Raw genomic sequence first — 13,653 nt, 5'->3', positions numbered from 1 at the left:
GTTTAACGATAAGTCTGTCTCGGCTCGAAGGCTCAGAGGTGTGTGTGTGTGTGTGTGTGTGCGTGTGTGTACGTGTGTGTGTGTGTGTGCGTGTGTGTGCGTGTGTGTGTGTGTTCATGACGGGGGGCATCCCAAAGTTGCACTCATCACTTTCTCTGAGCTTCCAGGCGCGTCAGGGTTTCGGGTTACCTGGCGGTGAACACCTGACTGCCACGGCGGCAGCCTGGCCGGCACGGTTGTTGTTCCGCGGGCCTACAAACGTCTCAGGGCTCTCAACGTTATCGGGGATGATGTTTTTCTGTTTGCACTGTGACAGATACCCTTTCCATCTGATGAATCGATGATGCGTAAACCAGGAGATGTGTGCAGAGGAGTGTGTATCCTAGCAACAAGGTGAGCACAGTAGGAAAGAGGTAGATCTGTAGATGTTTTTCTTGCTTTTTTGTTTTTACTGAGCGTAACGAGTGCACATGGAATAAAAAAGGGAATTTTTATTTGGTATTCAATATCAGCTTAAAAATGCACTTGGTAATTACAATTATACATATTAACGCAAAGCAAAAACAAATGAAGGTATGCCGTGGGAGACTTCTGTGTCAGGTTATTTTAATGTAATAAATGATTATTCAAAGAGATCTTATTTCTACTCTATCTTATAAGAATTAACAGAGCAGAGGAAAATGGCCCACCTCACTTTCTGGTCCCCAGGCAACAGAGAGACAGAAAACCAGGCTCTCAGTTGATGAAGTCGATATTACAACCTGGAAATTCGGATTTTAAAACAAGAAATGTCATCTGGTGATCCGACTGGATGGTGTTACAGCTCAGCTTTGTTAGAGCAGAGCTTCAGGTTTCTCCTTTTGTTCTTTTTCTTCTTCAAACTCTGAATGGAGCGGGTCCAGCTTTTGAAGTCCTGCTGACTTCCTGAAACTTGGTGTCTTTTTGCTCTAGGTTTTCCATTGTAGAGGGAAGAAGAGCGGAAAGCTTCCACTTTGTTGGTCTGGATGGAAACACTTCAGTCACAATCCTTAGCTAATCTTGATTCTTCTCCCAAGGAGGACTCGGCAGACATTTCTATTCGATAAGAATCCTTTACATCCACGAAACGTCCCCAAATGACAGCAGCTGCGAAAAATGTATCATTCCTCATCATTCAAATTTATTTGTCACTGATGACAGAGATCTCTTAAAATGACACAACGTATCTCATCGAGTGAATAAATGTTGTGGCTGCCAGCGTGTGGCCAAGTGTAAGTTATTATTATAAGCCCTAAACATGAAGCAGTTTGTCTCTCTAAGCTTAGCAAAATGTTTGAAGTAGTTCTTGAGCTGTTTGTCATGACAAGGATTGCAAATAAACTTCTTGTCAGGTCAACATTGTTGGGTTGCAAAGTCATGAAAAAGACAAAGTGGCTATCTGTGCATTTCTCATCTGCTAAGCTAAAGGGAGATTTCACCATTTTTAATTAGTTTGTTCTTCCTTTGGTCATTTCAGGTTCAACACTTTAAATATATGATTGTTTTTTAAACCCGAATTGTTCTACGCTGAGCCAAGAGCCTTTAAGACACGGCTTGATATTCAAGAAACTTTCAGTCTGTTAAAAATAAACATAAATAAGATCATTTTCATTAGCCTGTCTGTTAGCATTTAAGCTACATAGCCTGTATTAAAGTGAGACACGTCGTATATATGCTAGTCAAACCAACCCTGAAACATTGTACACTTGATACAAATGAATAAAAACATAGTTTGTGTTTAAGACACATTAAAAATCTGCTGAAATCTTGTTAAATCCAGCTGTGGCTTTTTGCAGATGCTGATTAATAAACTGACAAATATTGCCTATTTTAGTGTCTATTACGTGTTAATGTCATTGATTAATCTGAATAAAAAGTGTTCAAATAGTTGCACCAATTTTATTGCTTAAGTTCGGGTTGTTTCCTCCAGATGTTGGGTTCTGCTGGCGCGCGGGCGATCAGACCTGGTCCCGTGTTTTTCTTTGACCAGGTGGGCTTCCGTACATTCACTCTGCAGACTGTGTTTTTAAACGAAATCAACCCACATCCACTGTTTACCTCCCTACAGCCAACAAGGCGAAATCGGATTGAAGGCAACATTTTAAATTTAATGATAAGAAGTGCGGGACCACAGCCGGAAGACGCACCGCTAAGGTGGTAAGATCCTTCCCGTTAAGTTTTACTGCTGAGCTGTGCATCTAACACAACAACCCATTTCCTCACAGTCAGCAAGAGGGGGACCCAAAAGGTGAAAGTAACAATTTAAGCAGCCAGAACCCCTCAGGTAAAGCCTGTGAGGATGAAGAACAGGATCCTTCATCATCATCTGTCAGCGCCGCGCCAAGGGATCCGATGGACGCCTACAGGCGAGCAGCCCCTCATTTATTAAACGACTTGGCTCGTCTCCTTTCACAGCATAAGTGGTCGGAGGAAGGCCGCATCCCCCGCGGCGTTGTCAATATCCTGAATTACTCCTGGCACGATCTGACTGCAGGGGCGGCGTTCCGCTTGAGGAGGCCAGCGACGATGACAGAGAACCGGAGGAGGGCCAAAGAATCCCCGAAGGCGCAGAAAACACCCCCGGGGGTGTCTGACGGCGCCGGGGAGGAAACAGGAGAGAGGAACTCTGGCGCGGCGAGAAATGCTGGTTCATTTCTCACAAAAGATACAGCAAATCAGAGTGAAAGAAAGGAAAAACGAAGCTCAAAAGGAGGTAAATTTAGCATGAGGTGAATCTACGCCTTAAAGAATTATGTATAAAACATAATAAATAATAATTCAGTTGTCTTGAGCCAGATAAAGTGTGACGTTTGATGACAGAGTAGTGAGAATATATAATAAACAAGACAAAAAAATGTCTTTAGAGGCGACCCAAAGAATGGTCCAAGAAAGAACAGAAAGATCAAGAATGAGAAGCAAAACAGTGAAAGAAACACTGACGGTGACCACAATAAGTCCCCAAAACACCCATTTTATCACAGAATGTTCAAACTGAGACAAAACAGAATGAGAAAAATAAATCCAATAAGTACAGATGGACACATGAAAATAGATGCAAAATGATTAAAATAACATTTTCCTTTAATTATTCAAATTAGTTGCAAAAATGCACCTTTTGTAAGTTTTGTCCTCAATGACACATTCCTGAACATGTTACTTTTTTTATGTGATTAATAGCGAAGTGTTCTTCCAGTATCAGATGGATAAGTAGCCTTTCATTTGATTGAAATAAATTACATATTTTCAATCACAATAAGACATAAACGCATTTTACCAGATAAACAGATTTAGTTCATACCTACCTAATGCTACGGGATCATGTTTGGTCACAATCCAGTTCAAGTCAAACCAGATTAATTATATTCATATTGTCATATTCAGATCTAATTAGACACAGTCAAATGTAAGTCATTGTTGGAACACACTGACACCAGATTCAGTTGATTAATTGGTAAACAGTTTTCTGTTATCAAGACACTGACTTTACAACAATCCCTTCTGCTGAGCAAGCATGTGGCGACAGTGGGGTGGAAGCATTTCCCTCTTAACAAGACGAAACCAGACAAGCATCAAGTATCTTTCGAACCCACATCTTAGATTGTGTTTAAAAGAGAAAGCCATGCTGAAATAAATAGCATCACTAAAATCTGAGTATTTACTCCACAGCCAATTTACAAACTTTTCAGTAAGAGCTTGTGGCTGTAAACGCTCCTGTAGGGCCGCTTTAGTTGCAGCCTTGTGGAAGTGAAGGTGTCGGTTTACCAGATCAGATGTGTGAGTGTAGCACAGAGGCCCTCCTCTCTGTTAATGGACGATGGCGAGGCTATCGAGTTGCTCCTGGCTCATTGACTTACGTGCTCATACAAATCTAACATATGTGAATAAATGACACCGGGCCGCTAGGATGACAAAGCTACTCATTCCCTCTCCGAACTCCACAGCCATCAGGATCTCCGTCTCAGTCTGGAGCTGTGAGGACGCAGGTACGACGTGGCGCTGCAGCGTTGGTGTTATTGACTGCGTCTCTGCTGCACTCAGCAGGATGTGGTGTGTGTCCAGGTGGGGTCGCTCAGCCAGAGCAGCACTGCTGTGACGAGCCTGAGAGCGCGAGAGTGAGCCGGTGGGTGGTGGAGAGACTGAGGGCGGCCCAGAACCCAGAGTGGGTTTTTACTCTCTTCTTCTGCAGCTTCAATAACTGTGTGGCCAGTGAGGGGCTACTGTACTTTATCTTACAAACAGAAGCTAAAGGGAATAGCTGTACTTTGTCACTTTACATTTAGGGTTTTATGTGAAAGACCAACGTAAAGTGCTGCAGAATTTTAAAATTGTGCAGCACTTGGGTATGAATATTTTTACCAAGGCACTGTAGCTAAAACATGATTACGGCCCTAATGTGTAGAAATCTGCCTCCACCTGAGCAAGATCCGAGTACAGCTCCTATTCTCCGTCATTATGGTGATGGAGGAGGTGAGCTCACTAATGACAGAAGAAGTAGAAGGACGGCGGTTGCCCCTCTGGTTGACGTTTTGCCCCAGACACCAGAAGTGAAGCTGCAGAGTCCGGTCCAGAGGAAGCTGCACTACCGGATAAACGACGGCTCCTCTTTTATTTAGTATCCTTTACTAATTGTCTTATGTCAGGTGGCGGTCCAAGTAAACACGGTGTAAAATTGTGTCAGAGGAGTTGACCTCTTGACCCTTGACCTTGCTGCCTCAGCTACCCGTCCGGCTGCATGGCGGTGTGCCAGAGTCGCTCCGGTCTGCCTCACGGAGGTTTCTACACCAACGTGTTCAGCGACGGCCAGCGTCCTGCCGTTCTTCTGACCATCACGGCGTTTGGACACGGCGCAGTCACAGACACTGTCAGGTCACTTCAGACCTGCAGTTTATTTATTTTTTGCTTTCTGTTCTTATTAGGCTTTTTTTTCTCTTTACTTTTCAAACTTTTTTATGGCTGCGTTTCTTTGTTCAAGTCTCATAAACATTTCTGGTGATGACGTTTCTGGACTTAATCACTGAATATTCATATTTTGTTTAAAGGTCAGTAATTATTCTCCCAGCTCAGTGTAATAATGTAACAAAGAACGATGTAGGTAGGTAGCAATATTTGTATGACAACAGAAAATAATTTTTTAATTTTTTAATTTAAAATTTTTTATTTGTTCTGTCTGTATTTATCAATACAGAAGTAGTACTATAAAGTTTAAAACCTGTTATCGCTCTGACGGCACACTTTGTTGGATTGCTCCTGCAGCTCCACCGTCTCGGCCGTGTGGGATCAGGACGGAGGATTCAGGTTCGACAATTACGGAAACACAACGGAGGAGTGGAGCTGGCCAACATATCGCCCACTGAGGAGAAATATTACGATGCAGGTGGGAATTACCAGCTGCATAAACAAAAGATGTGCAAAGTTGTTGTTTTTTATTTTTCCATGTAAAAACAAAATAACACCATAAGTGATGTAATAACCTTGATGTTATTGAAGCATTCACACAGACATGTTGTAGAAGTGGCAACGGAAAAGTTTGCGTTTTGTCTTGAGATTTCTTGATACGTCAAGTAGATTTAGTGGTCGTTGAAAACCGCAAACCGTGAGATTCTGGTCATCAGATTATGAACCGGTTCATCCAGCTTACTGAATATCATTTTATTGCTCTTCTCTTTGATTCCTGCAGGTCTCAGAGGAGATCTCAGTGAAGCTGCTCAGTGGGAAGTCTGGCCTGCTCAGCTTCAGATGCGAAGAGGAGAGCGTTCACCTTCCTCTTCGTTTTGTCACTAATGAAAGCCAGATGAAGAAAGTGGTGAGATCATAACTCTCCTGTAGTTACAAAAATAAAAAGGTTCTCCTCTCTAAAATCTGCTTTTCATGCAGCCTTGTTTGCAGACGGAGAACAAATTCAGCTCAGGTGCTGCTCAGGATCTTCGTCTGCTAAAGAAGCAAAAAAGTCCCGCTGGCGTCTCAGAGAACAAAATGAGCCTGAGGAGAACACCTGTGAGGATCTTTTATTCACTGCAGCAGAACCAGAGTGGGGTAGTAGCTATAGTTACGTTTACTCAGTTACTTCAATCACCTTTTGGAAAAAAATATTCTTTTAGCAGTGGCTTTACTCCACTGTACTTTTTACTTTTAACTTTCAACATGAAGTATCTTTTACTTGAGTTAAATTCCTGGACCTGAACAACAAGCTTGTTTTAACCAAACATTCACCACACACAGACACACAGCAGCAGTCGTTAACAAAATTTAACAAGTTTTGTATCGAAAGAAATTTAGTTGGAAATGTATTTATTCATTTTGCCTGATTTTTTTTTAAATTTTGTAATAATGTTTACAATATATAGTTTTTTCATCTTTAAGTATTAAAAATGTATGTTTTGATCAGTTGCTCAGTATTTGAGTACCATTTTCATCAAATCCTTTTTTGCTCTAACTTGAGTAATTTCCTGGACTGCCTCTTTTGTACTTTTACCGTAGTAAAAGTTACTTTACTTAATTTTTGGGTACTTTACACACCTCTGATTAGAACGCAGGGATTTTAGATCAAAATCACAGTTTTCTTTATCAATACCTTTGACATGAACATTTCCCTTAAGTGCCTGAATTCAGTTTCTATGGCTGCATTCACCAGGTGGTCAGAGAGGAGGAGCAGCAGGTGAAGCCGTCTGCTCTGTGGAGACGACGAAGAAACGCCGTGCGGGAGCTGCAGAGGCTTCAGCACAGAGTACGGGATGCTGCGGAGGGCTGGCTGGATTACTATCGCGTTGCTGTCGGTAACCACAAACTGAATTCATTCACACATCATCACTACATGACAACGTGGCACAAGGCTGCTGAATGCCAGACGCATTTCATGGTGCAAGGCAGCACGAAATGCGATGCGACACATACGGGTGCCACACGAGACGGGGCGCCAGAAATATGATGGAATAATTATTTCTAGTCATCGTTTTCAGTACTTGACGGTTGTTTGCGTCTATAATGTGTCTATAATACACTTCACAAAGCATTTCCCTGGTGCAGAAACTGAACGCTGAGCCAATCTGAGCTGGTGGGCTCGGATTGGCCCACCAGCCAAGGAGTAGTTTGCTGAAGCTAAAACGTTCCAGTATCACCTCATCCTGCAAACTCAACATTATTGAATAGTTCCATCAGGATCCTGTTCACGGTCACTCGTGTCACTCGGTGGCTGCGCTTGTCAGTGACCTCTCCCTCTCCTTCAGGTATCAAGTGTCCCGACGCGGAGCGACTGCCAGGGGCCCCGCCGCGGGCCCGGCCGAGACGAGCGCCGCAGTCCGCTGCTCTACCCTCCCCGAATTCACCTGAACGCGCAGCGGCTGCGCTGCGGCGTGCCGGGAGAGGCAGGAGGGATGAGCTCGGAGAGAGTCACGGAGGACGCCACTCGGCATCAGCAGAGGAACGTCAGGACCGCCTTGTCCAGATGCAGAGGTGCTGACTGATGTACAGAGTTTTCCTGGTGTCCTATTAGCTCATTAATAAATCATCGGGGTGACCTTCGGTAAGATTCGGCCAATAAATATCTAAAAAGTTTTATTTGTTTTTAACCTCACTAACCATCTCATAATTTATCAAAAACCTTAGTTTTTGTTTTTTTTTTGTTTTTATTTAGAGTTAATTAGATATTCAAACACATATGAAGTGAATAGAAAATTATAAAAACCTGTTAACCCCCTTAATTTGATACCCCTAAATTAAATCAAGTGGTTTCCAGAAATAGAGAACAGATTAAAAAAAAAATAATACAAAACTTGATGCAAAAAGGCATGCAAACCTCAACAAACGATCATTTTACAGTTCAAACATGTTTGTTTCCAGGAGACCTATGGAAAGCAGAAAGGAGACTCCAGTCACACAGATTGGACCCCTTCGAATCCATGGCAACATCGAACCAGGGCAAGACCCTCTTTACATAAACTGTTAAAAAAAAGACAATTATTTTTCATGTTTGGTGTTAAATCAGACACAAGTTTCCTGTTTTAGGTCAGGTAGGATTAACGGAAATATCTCCACATGCTCCATCTTAGAAGAATCAGAGAGACATTTCACTGAGATATGAGCTTGTTTTAGGTCAATTGTTCTTTAATACTGATGAAAAAGTATTAGCTATAAGTAATAATCTGCCAGTGGAGCAAGACATTTTAACTAATAAAAATGTCTTGTTAATCTTGTAGATTATTTTACTTATAACTATGGCTTTTTCATCAATATTAAGGAATATTTGTCTCAAAACAAACTCACATCTCTTGCTGAAAAGTTACTTTTAAGTTAATTTTGCACCAGAAACTAGACCAAAAATACTTTTTAAGATTTTGTGTTTTAGTGCGGTTTGGATTTGAGTCGTTACCTGAAAATAAAAAAAAAACACGTCTACGGGTGTGTTTCTGGTTTACTGAAATGCAGCAAAAGTGAGAATTTGAAGAAAGCGAGTAAACATTTCTAAGAAAAAACAATCCCTCTTTTATTATTCTAGGAATGCAGCAAACATATAATCCTAATTGACCTAAAACCGGAAACACACTGAGTCCGATTTAATGTCAAAAGCTAAGACCTGGTGTGTTTCTGCACGAAGCGAGTGCAAACATCTGGTTTCAACCGTATTTCGACCGTCGATCGTCTCCCAGGTCAGTGACACTCTCTCGCAGCCTGGAGCCTGAAACTTGCTGCGGTCCTGCAGACGGGGGGCCTGCTGCTCCCTGCGTCCCTCTCGGAACGTGCCCCGCTCTGCTGAGAGCTGCCCTGCGGGGGGAGGAGCGGCGGAGGAGGAGGTGCTGCTGCAGTGCAACACTGATGCCAGTGGTCACCGACCTGGAGTACGATGCTTTCATTACGGGCCAACCTCTCGACAGCAAACAGATACTGGTGATGTGTGTCACCGCACCTCAGCGGCCGGTTAACGCACACACAGCAGGCAGGTGGGATGATTTGGAGGATCTCTACAGGAGGAGGAACGAGCAGAGGACCATGCCATGCACCCAGGTGTGAGAACGCTCTGCAGTGCCCTAAGTCAAAAGAAGATAAATGCGTTGCATGCGTGATCACACATGAATACCAAACTGAGTCTCTAATTTATCCAGAAGGGCATGCGTCACCATCAGGTGGCATCACTGTTGTCAACATCCAGGTCAATCAGCAGGAATTTTTATTGACGCTGATGCACTTTTTCAAGGATAGGAGCTGTGTTGCATAAACAAATGAACAGACACTGACGCACAGACCAGTCAGCAGTTTAGAGAAAAGCCCTGTAACAGGTTGTTTCGTGTTTCCAAACCCCAGTGCCAGACGGACTCTTTTCGCCTGGTCAGGTACGAGATGTCAGACGGGATGGCGGGCTGTGGGCCGGAGAAGGTTCTGCTGCAGCAGCGACACGCTGCCGCTCCTGGGATGTTCCTGGTAGGTGAAGCTCACTGCAGACTTTGCAGCAAGGCGGTGGCGTGCTCGAGCGCTGCAAGTCCTCACGGCTGCCACGTGGTGGCAGCAGCGGCTCTCGTGAGGGAGCAGTAATGAAGCGGTGTCTCACATTTATCCTGAAGATACTTTGAGCTGACAAGCATTAAGAAGAGCTGCCTCTTAATCACTAAAGACAGCGCTAATCTTTGGCCCAAAGTCATGATATCTGCTTGAATGATTTCTGCCGTGCAGTGAAAAATGACTCTTCTCTCCATAAATCAAACAAAAGTGACCAAAGTCAGTGCAGCATGAAATTGTACCGGCACTTAAATTCTGCAACCCAAGGGATCTTATCCTCAAAAAGAACTGCTATTAGCACATACACACACACACGCAGACACACACACACACACACACACACACACACATGTTTACACTGTGAAAAAAACTCAAATCTGCTTAATGGCTCTTAAATGAAGATGAAAATAAAAACTTTTTATATTGACCAGTTCTAATGGTTTCACATATTTCAACCCATTAAAAACACACAGTGGCTTTCAAAAATCTTTACATCCACAGATTTTTTTTTTATTCTTGTGCCATTACATTTATTATATTTAGATTGAGAAGTGGAAAAAAAAAACACAGAGTTTGTACCAACATTTGTATCATTTTGGTACAAATGAAAATCTGAAAAGTGTGGTGTGGAAATGTATTTTGAGTCTCAAAGTTTTGTTCATTGGGCCTGAAGTTGAACTGGACTTTTCCAACATCTTTATGAACCATTCCATAGTAATTAGCGCCACGTTCAAGGTCAAATTTCTGTCGGTCTGTTGGTTGCTTGTCTGGAAAATTTGTATTAAAATTTATATTAAAATATAAAATCTTTATTTTTGTGTGTGTGTGTGTGCGTGCGCCATAGATGTACCTCCAGGGGAAGCTGCTGTTTCTGGGCTACATACGCGGAGGTGACAGCTGCTCTGCCGTGGATCTTCAAAGGCAAATCTGCAGGACCAGGAGAGACTCCAGGCTGGGTCTGAGTCTCCCTGCGGACCACAAGTTCAGGTATCGCTTAGTGCCAACCGCGTTCACCCTGACTGGCAGTAAGGAAGGAGAAGTCACTCCAATTCGTCACCAGTACCAGAGAACTGTTGAGAAAATGTGGCCTCGTGTCAGTTTAAGCTATAAATAAAAGACGGGCTTAAAGCACATGACATTTTGACCAATGTAATATTTTTTTTTTGTTGATATCACAGTGATGTGGTAAAAACTCCTGCAGCCACAGAAGCATAGATTGCGTCAGAAGCAGAAGGATGTGACTCCAAGACGGCTGTTTCTGAGGAAGAAGGAAGAAGGAACTTCGCAACATACATGATTTCATCTATCTCTCATTTCTGCTAATGAATGTCACTAATTGGACATGCTATGCAAATATCTATGCCCTCTAAAACACTCTATTTTGGCTTTTGCAAATACTGATTTAAAAGTGCTTCCGAGATATTTCTGTACTTCAGAGTAAAATATGATTACATTAGTTCTGCTAGGTTTTGACGGCTTGAGTCAAGAAATAGCAGCGATACTAAATACTGGTATTATTCCAATAAAGGTAAAAACTTTGGTTTAGTGTTGGTGTTGTAGTTAAACTAAACCCAAAAGTATGTTTGTTCCTTAAAGTTACTCAAGCAAATGTAACTAGCTTCTTCCTCACTACTGATCTATTTAACAGATTTAAAGCTTCAAAAATAGTTCAATATACTTATAGTGTTATTTTTTTTTTGTTCATTCAGTGTTTTTTTTCCTGCACAATATGTGGCTATATAATAAAGGTGTGATATTAGTTACTGTGTTCTCTCTTTCTTCTTTTTTTTAAGAAAAAAATGTGAATTAATGAGCCATCCCAATAATAGCTCCCAGTTGTTCCAATTTGTATTCGACATGAGGCTGGAAGTTTACAATGAAACAAATGACAAAGCAGTTGTTTTGCATCAGCTGTTAGTTTTCATAGTTTTCCTTGACCATTCATACATTTTATGTCATAAGGTTCTTTTCTTCAGTAGGGACAGGGAAGCTGGTCAGAGTACATGGGAAGACAGATGTGGCCAAATGCAGAATAATACCGGAAGAAAACATGCTATACTGCAAAATACTTTAAATTGGGGCAAAGGTGCCATTCCACCAGAACAACACCCTTAATTAAACATTCAGGCAGAGCTGTGGCCCAGTCAAAGTCCAGACGTAGGTCCAATTAAAAATCTCTGTCAAGACTTGGTCATTTGTGTTTACAGATTATTGCCGTCTAATTGAACTGAACAGTTTTAAGAATATGAAAGAGCAAACATTTTTAGTCATAATATGCAAAGTTAGTAGAGACAATAGACTTCAGCATTGACTTTTCACATTTTAGATATAAAAAATGCAATCACGCATAATTTTTCCTTTTCTTTACAATTATGTGGTACTTTAATTGGCAAATGACATATAATCACAACAAAATACTTTGAATTAGATGGTTGCTCATGGCAACATACAAGTTTAAGGTGGTATATTACTTTTGCAAGTATAAGAAGATCTATTCAAATATAAATTATCCGGATCGTTTTTGTTTCACTTTGACAAGTGTCTTTTCTGATCTTACCACTCTGTCGTTTTATTTCCTGTACATCATTTGAAGCAACTGATCAGCCTGCTGACAAATAGGCTGCGCAACGTGACGACAGCTCTGACAGGAAGAGAAGTTTAAACACTTTCTACTTCCCGCATCTCACGTAGAACGTAAAATGAAGGCGATCCCTGCCAGTCTGATTCCAGTCATATCTGTGGCTCCTTAGTCATACTGTTAATATTAGAACTGATGATCTATGTGGAAAGATATGAGGCTGGAAGTTTACAATGAAACAATGCGCTATATGAAAGTCATTTTAATAAACTATAACCTAATACGACAAGGAAGAGCCTGTAGGTTACATACAAAATAATGTTTTTTATTTATTTATTTATTTATTTATTTATTTATTTATTTATTTATTTTCATTTATTTTACTTTCTTGATTTCTTTACGCATCATATTCATAGCAGCTCAGTTTCCCTCTAAAGTCACTTTTTGTTTTGGTTGTTGCTGAATTATGAGCCCTCTGTCGCCCCCTGGTGGTGGAGGGAAACAAAAAGGAAGTTCACTAACGCGTCTCAGGTGACAGGAGCGGGTCCATTCTGCCTTGTCGAAATATTACGAGACCTGTTCGATCCAGAGACAGATAAAAATGTCAGCGTTTGACTCGGATAACCTCCGCTGAGCCGAACGCGGAGCGTCTCCGGACATGAAGGATTTGCTTTGGGCTCCAGTTTTCATTTTAAAGGCGAAGTGAATGAGGAGAGGTTGAACTCAGGTAAGTGACTGACTTCTTTTTTTTTTTTTTTGGCAACGCTTTGATTGTGACAGCTGGTTCAACTGAACCAGTACAACCCGAAAAGATTAACTGCTCAGCTTAATTGTATCAATATTATACAGCTGAGAAATTAGAGTAAAAGTTTTAGTGCTTTCCCCGCCTCTGTTTTTAATCTGCGTTTTCTTAACTATAGTTAGAAATTAGCCACCTGTTATTTTACACGCTTATCCTTGTGGGGGTCGCGAGGACTTGCAAATTAAGATTTTTAAAAAACAATCCCGCTAAACAACCTTTTAAAGTATAGATTATCTCTCTAATTTAACAGACTGTTGGAATGAAACTATCAAAGCAACTGACCGCGTTTCTTTCTTTATTTAAATACGCACATGTAGTTTTTCTTTTTTAATTCCTGAATGATTTATTCTAATTCAGGTGTTCTCAATGTGCCATTGTAAACAAGGAAGTCTGTGAGAGCTACATCCTTTTCTGTCAACATGGCAGAATGTTTTTTCTGCCATGCACAGATGATTCTTGGACACTAGTTCAGCCAGATGTGCAAGTTTGTTTTGACACTCCCTGCACCCCTTCCTCTGCAGCTTGCCTCCAGCTCCTTCATCTCCCATTTCCACTCCTCCTCCTTTGCCTGTTGACATGAGCCATTAGTGGGATTACTGTGTTGTGGAGTGGGGTGGCTAAAGAAAACCATGTGATATTTAAACTCCTTTCATTGGAGCCCCTTCAGGTGGTTGTATATTAAGTTCTTTAGTAGTTGGGATTAGTAGATTTACAGAATGAGCAGCGAGGCCAATATATATATATATATATATATATATATATATATATA

At 41.5% G+C, this 13,653-nt stretch overlaps 3 protein-coding genes across 3 annotated transcripts in view; all 3 read left to right on the top strand.

The window, feature by feature from the left end:
• The first annotated feature begins 135 nt into the window (after window positions 1-135).
• On the top strand, window positions 136-8,138 carry LOC103154913 (uncharacterized). Its single transcript, XM_016663149.1, has 14 exons — window positions 136-393; window positions 1,949-2,008; window positions 2,087-2,175; window positions 2,244-2,731; window positions 3,960-4,001; window positions 4,078-4,177; window positions 4,418-4,630; window positions 4,735-4,884; window positions 5,272-5,392; window positions 5,696-5,821; window positions 5,893-6,012; window positions 6,650-6,791; window positions 7,242-7,467; window positions 7,855-8,138. Exons 2-14 carry the CDS (start codon window positions 1,949-1,951, stop codon window positions 7,958-7,960), a joined length of 1,983 nt encoding a protein of 660 aa, XP_016518635.1. The 5' UTR covers window positions 136-393; the 3' UTR covers window positions 7,961-8,138.
• A 201-nt stretch (window positions 8,139-8,339) lies between these two features.
• Window positions 8,340-11,327, top strand: LOC107833550 (uncharacterized protein C3orf20-like). Its single transcript, XM_016663151.1, has 4 exons — window positions 8,340-9,015; window positions 9,313-9,429; window positions 10,349-10,491; window positions 10,683-11,327. The coding sequence occupies exons 1-4, from the start codon at window positions 8,827-8,829 to the stop codon at window positions 10,717-10,719; spliced, it is 486 nt and encodes a 161-aa protein (XP_016518637.1). The 5' UTR covers window positions 8,340-8,826; the 3' UTR covers window positions 10,720-11,327.
• A 1,228-nt stretch (window positions 11,328-12,555) lies between these two features.
• Window positions 12,556-13,653, top strand: part of LOC103154896 (FYVE, RhoGEF and PH domain-containing protein 6-like) — an 18,053-nt gene continuing 16,955 nt past the window's right edge. Inside the window, exon 1 of the mRNA XM_007576352.2 lies at window positions 12,556-12,809. The gene's annotated coding sequence lies outside the window, so the exon portion shown is untranslated. The remainder of the gene's footprint in view (window positions 12,810-13,653) is intronic.

This window comes from Poecilia formosa, unplaced genomic scaffold (genome assembly GCF_000485575.1).
Source record: "Poecilia formosa unplaced genomic scaffold, Poecilia_formosa-5.1.2 Scaffold405, whole genome shotgun sequence".
In the NCBI taxonomy this organism is placed as follows: Eukaryota; Metazoa; Chordata; class Actinopteri; order Cyprinodontiformes; family Poeciliidae; genus Poecilia; species Poecilia formosa.
Note: the sequence above shows the minus strand (reverse complement) of the source record. Positions and strands in the feature narration are given on the sequence as shown.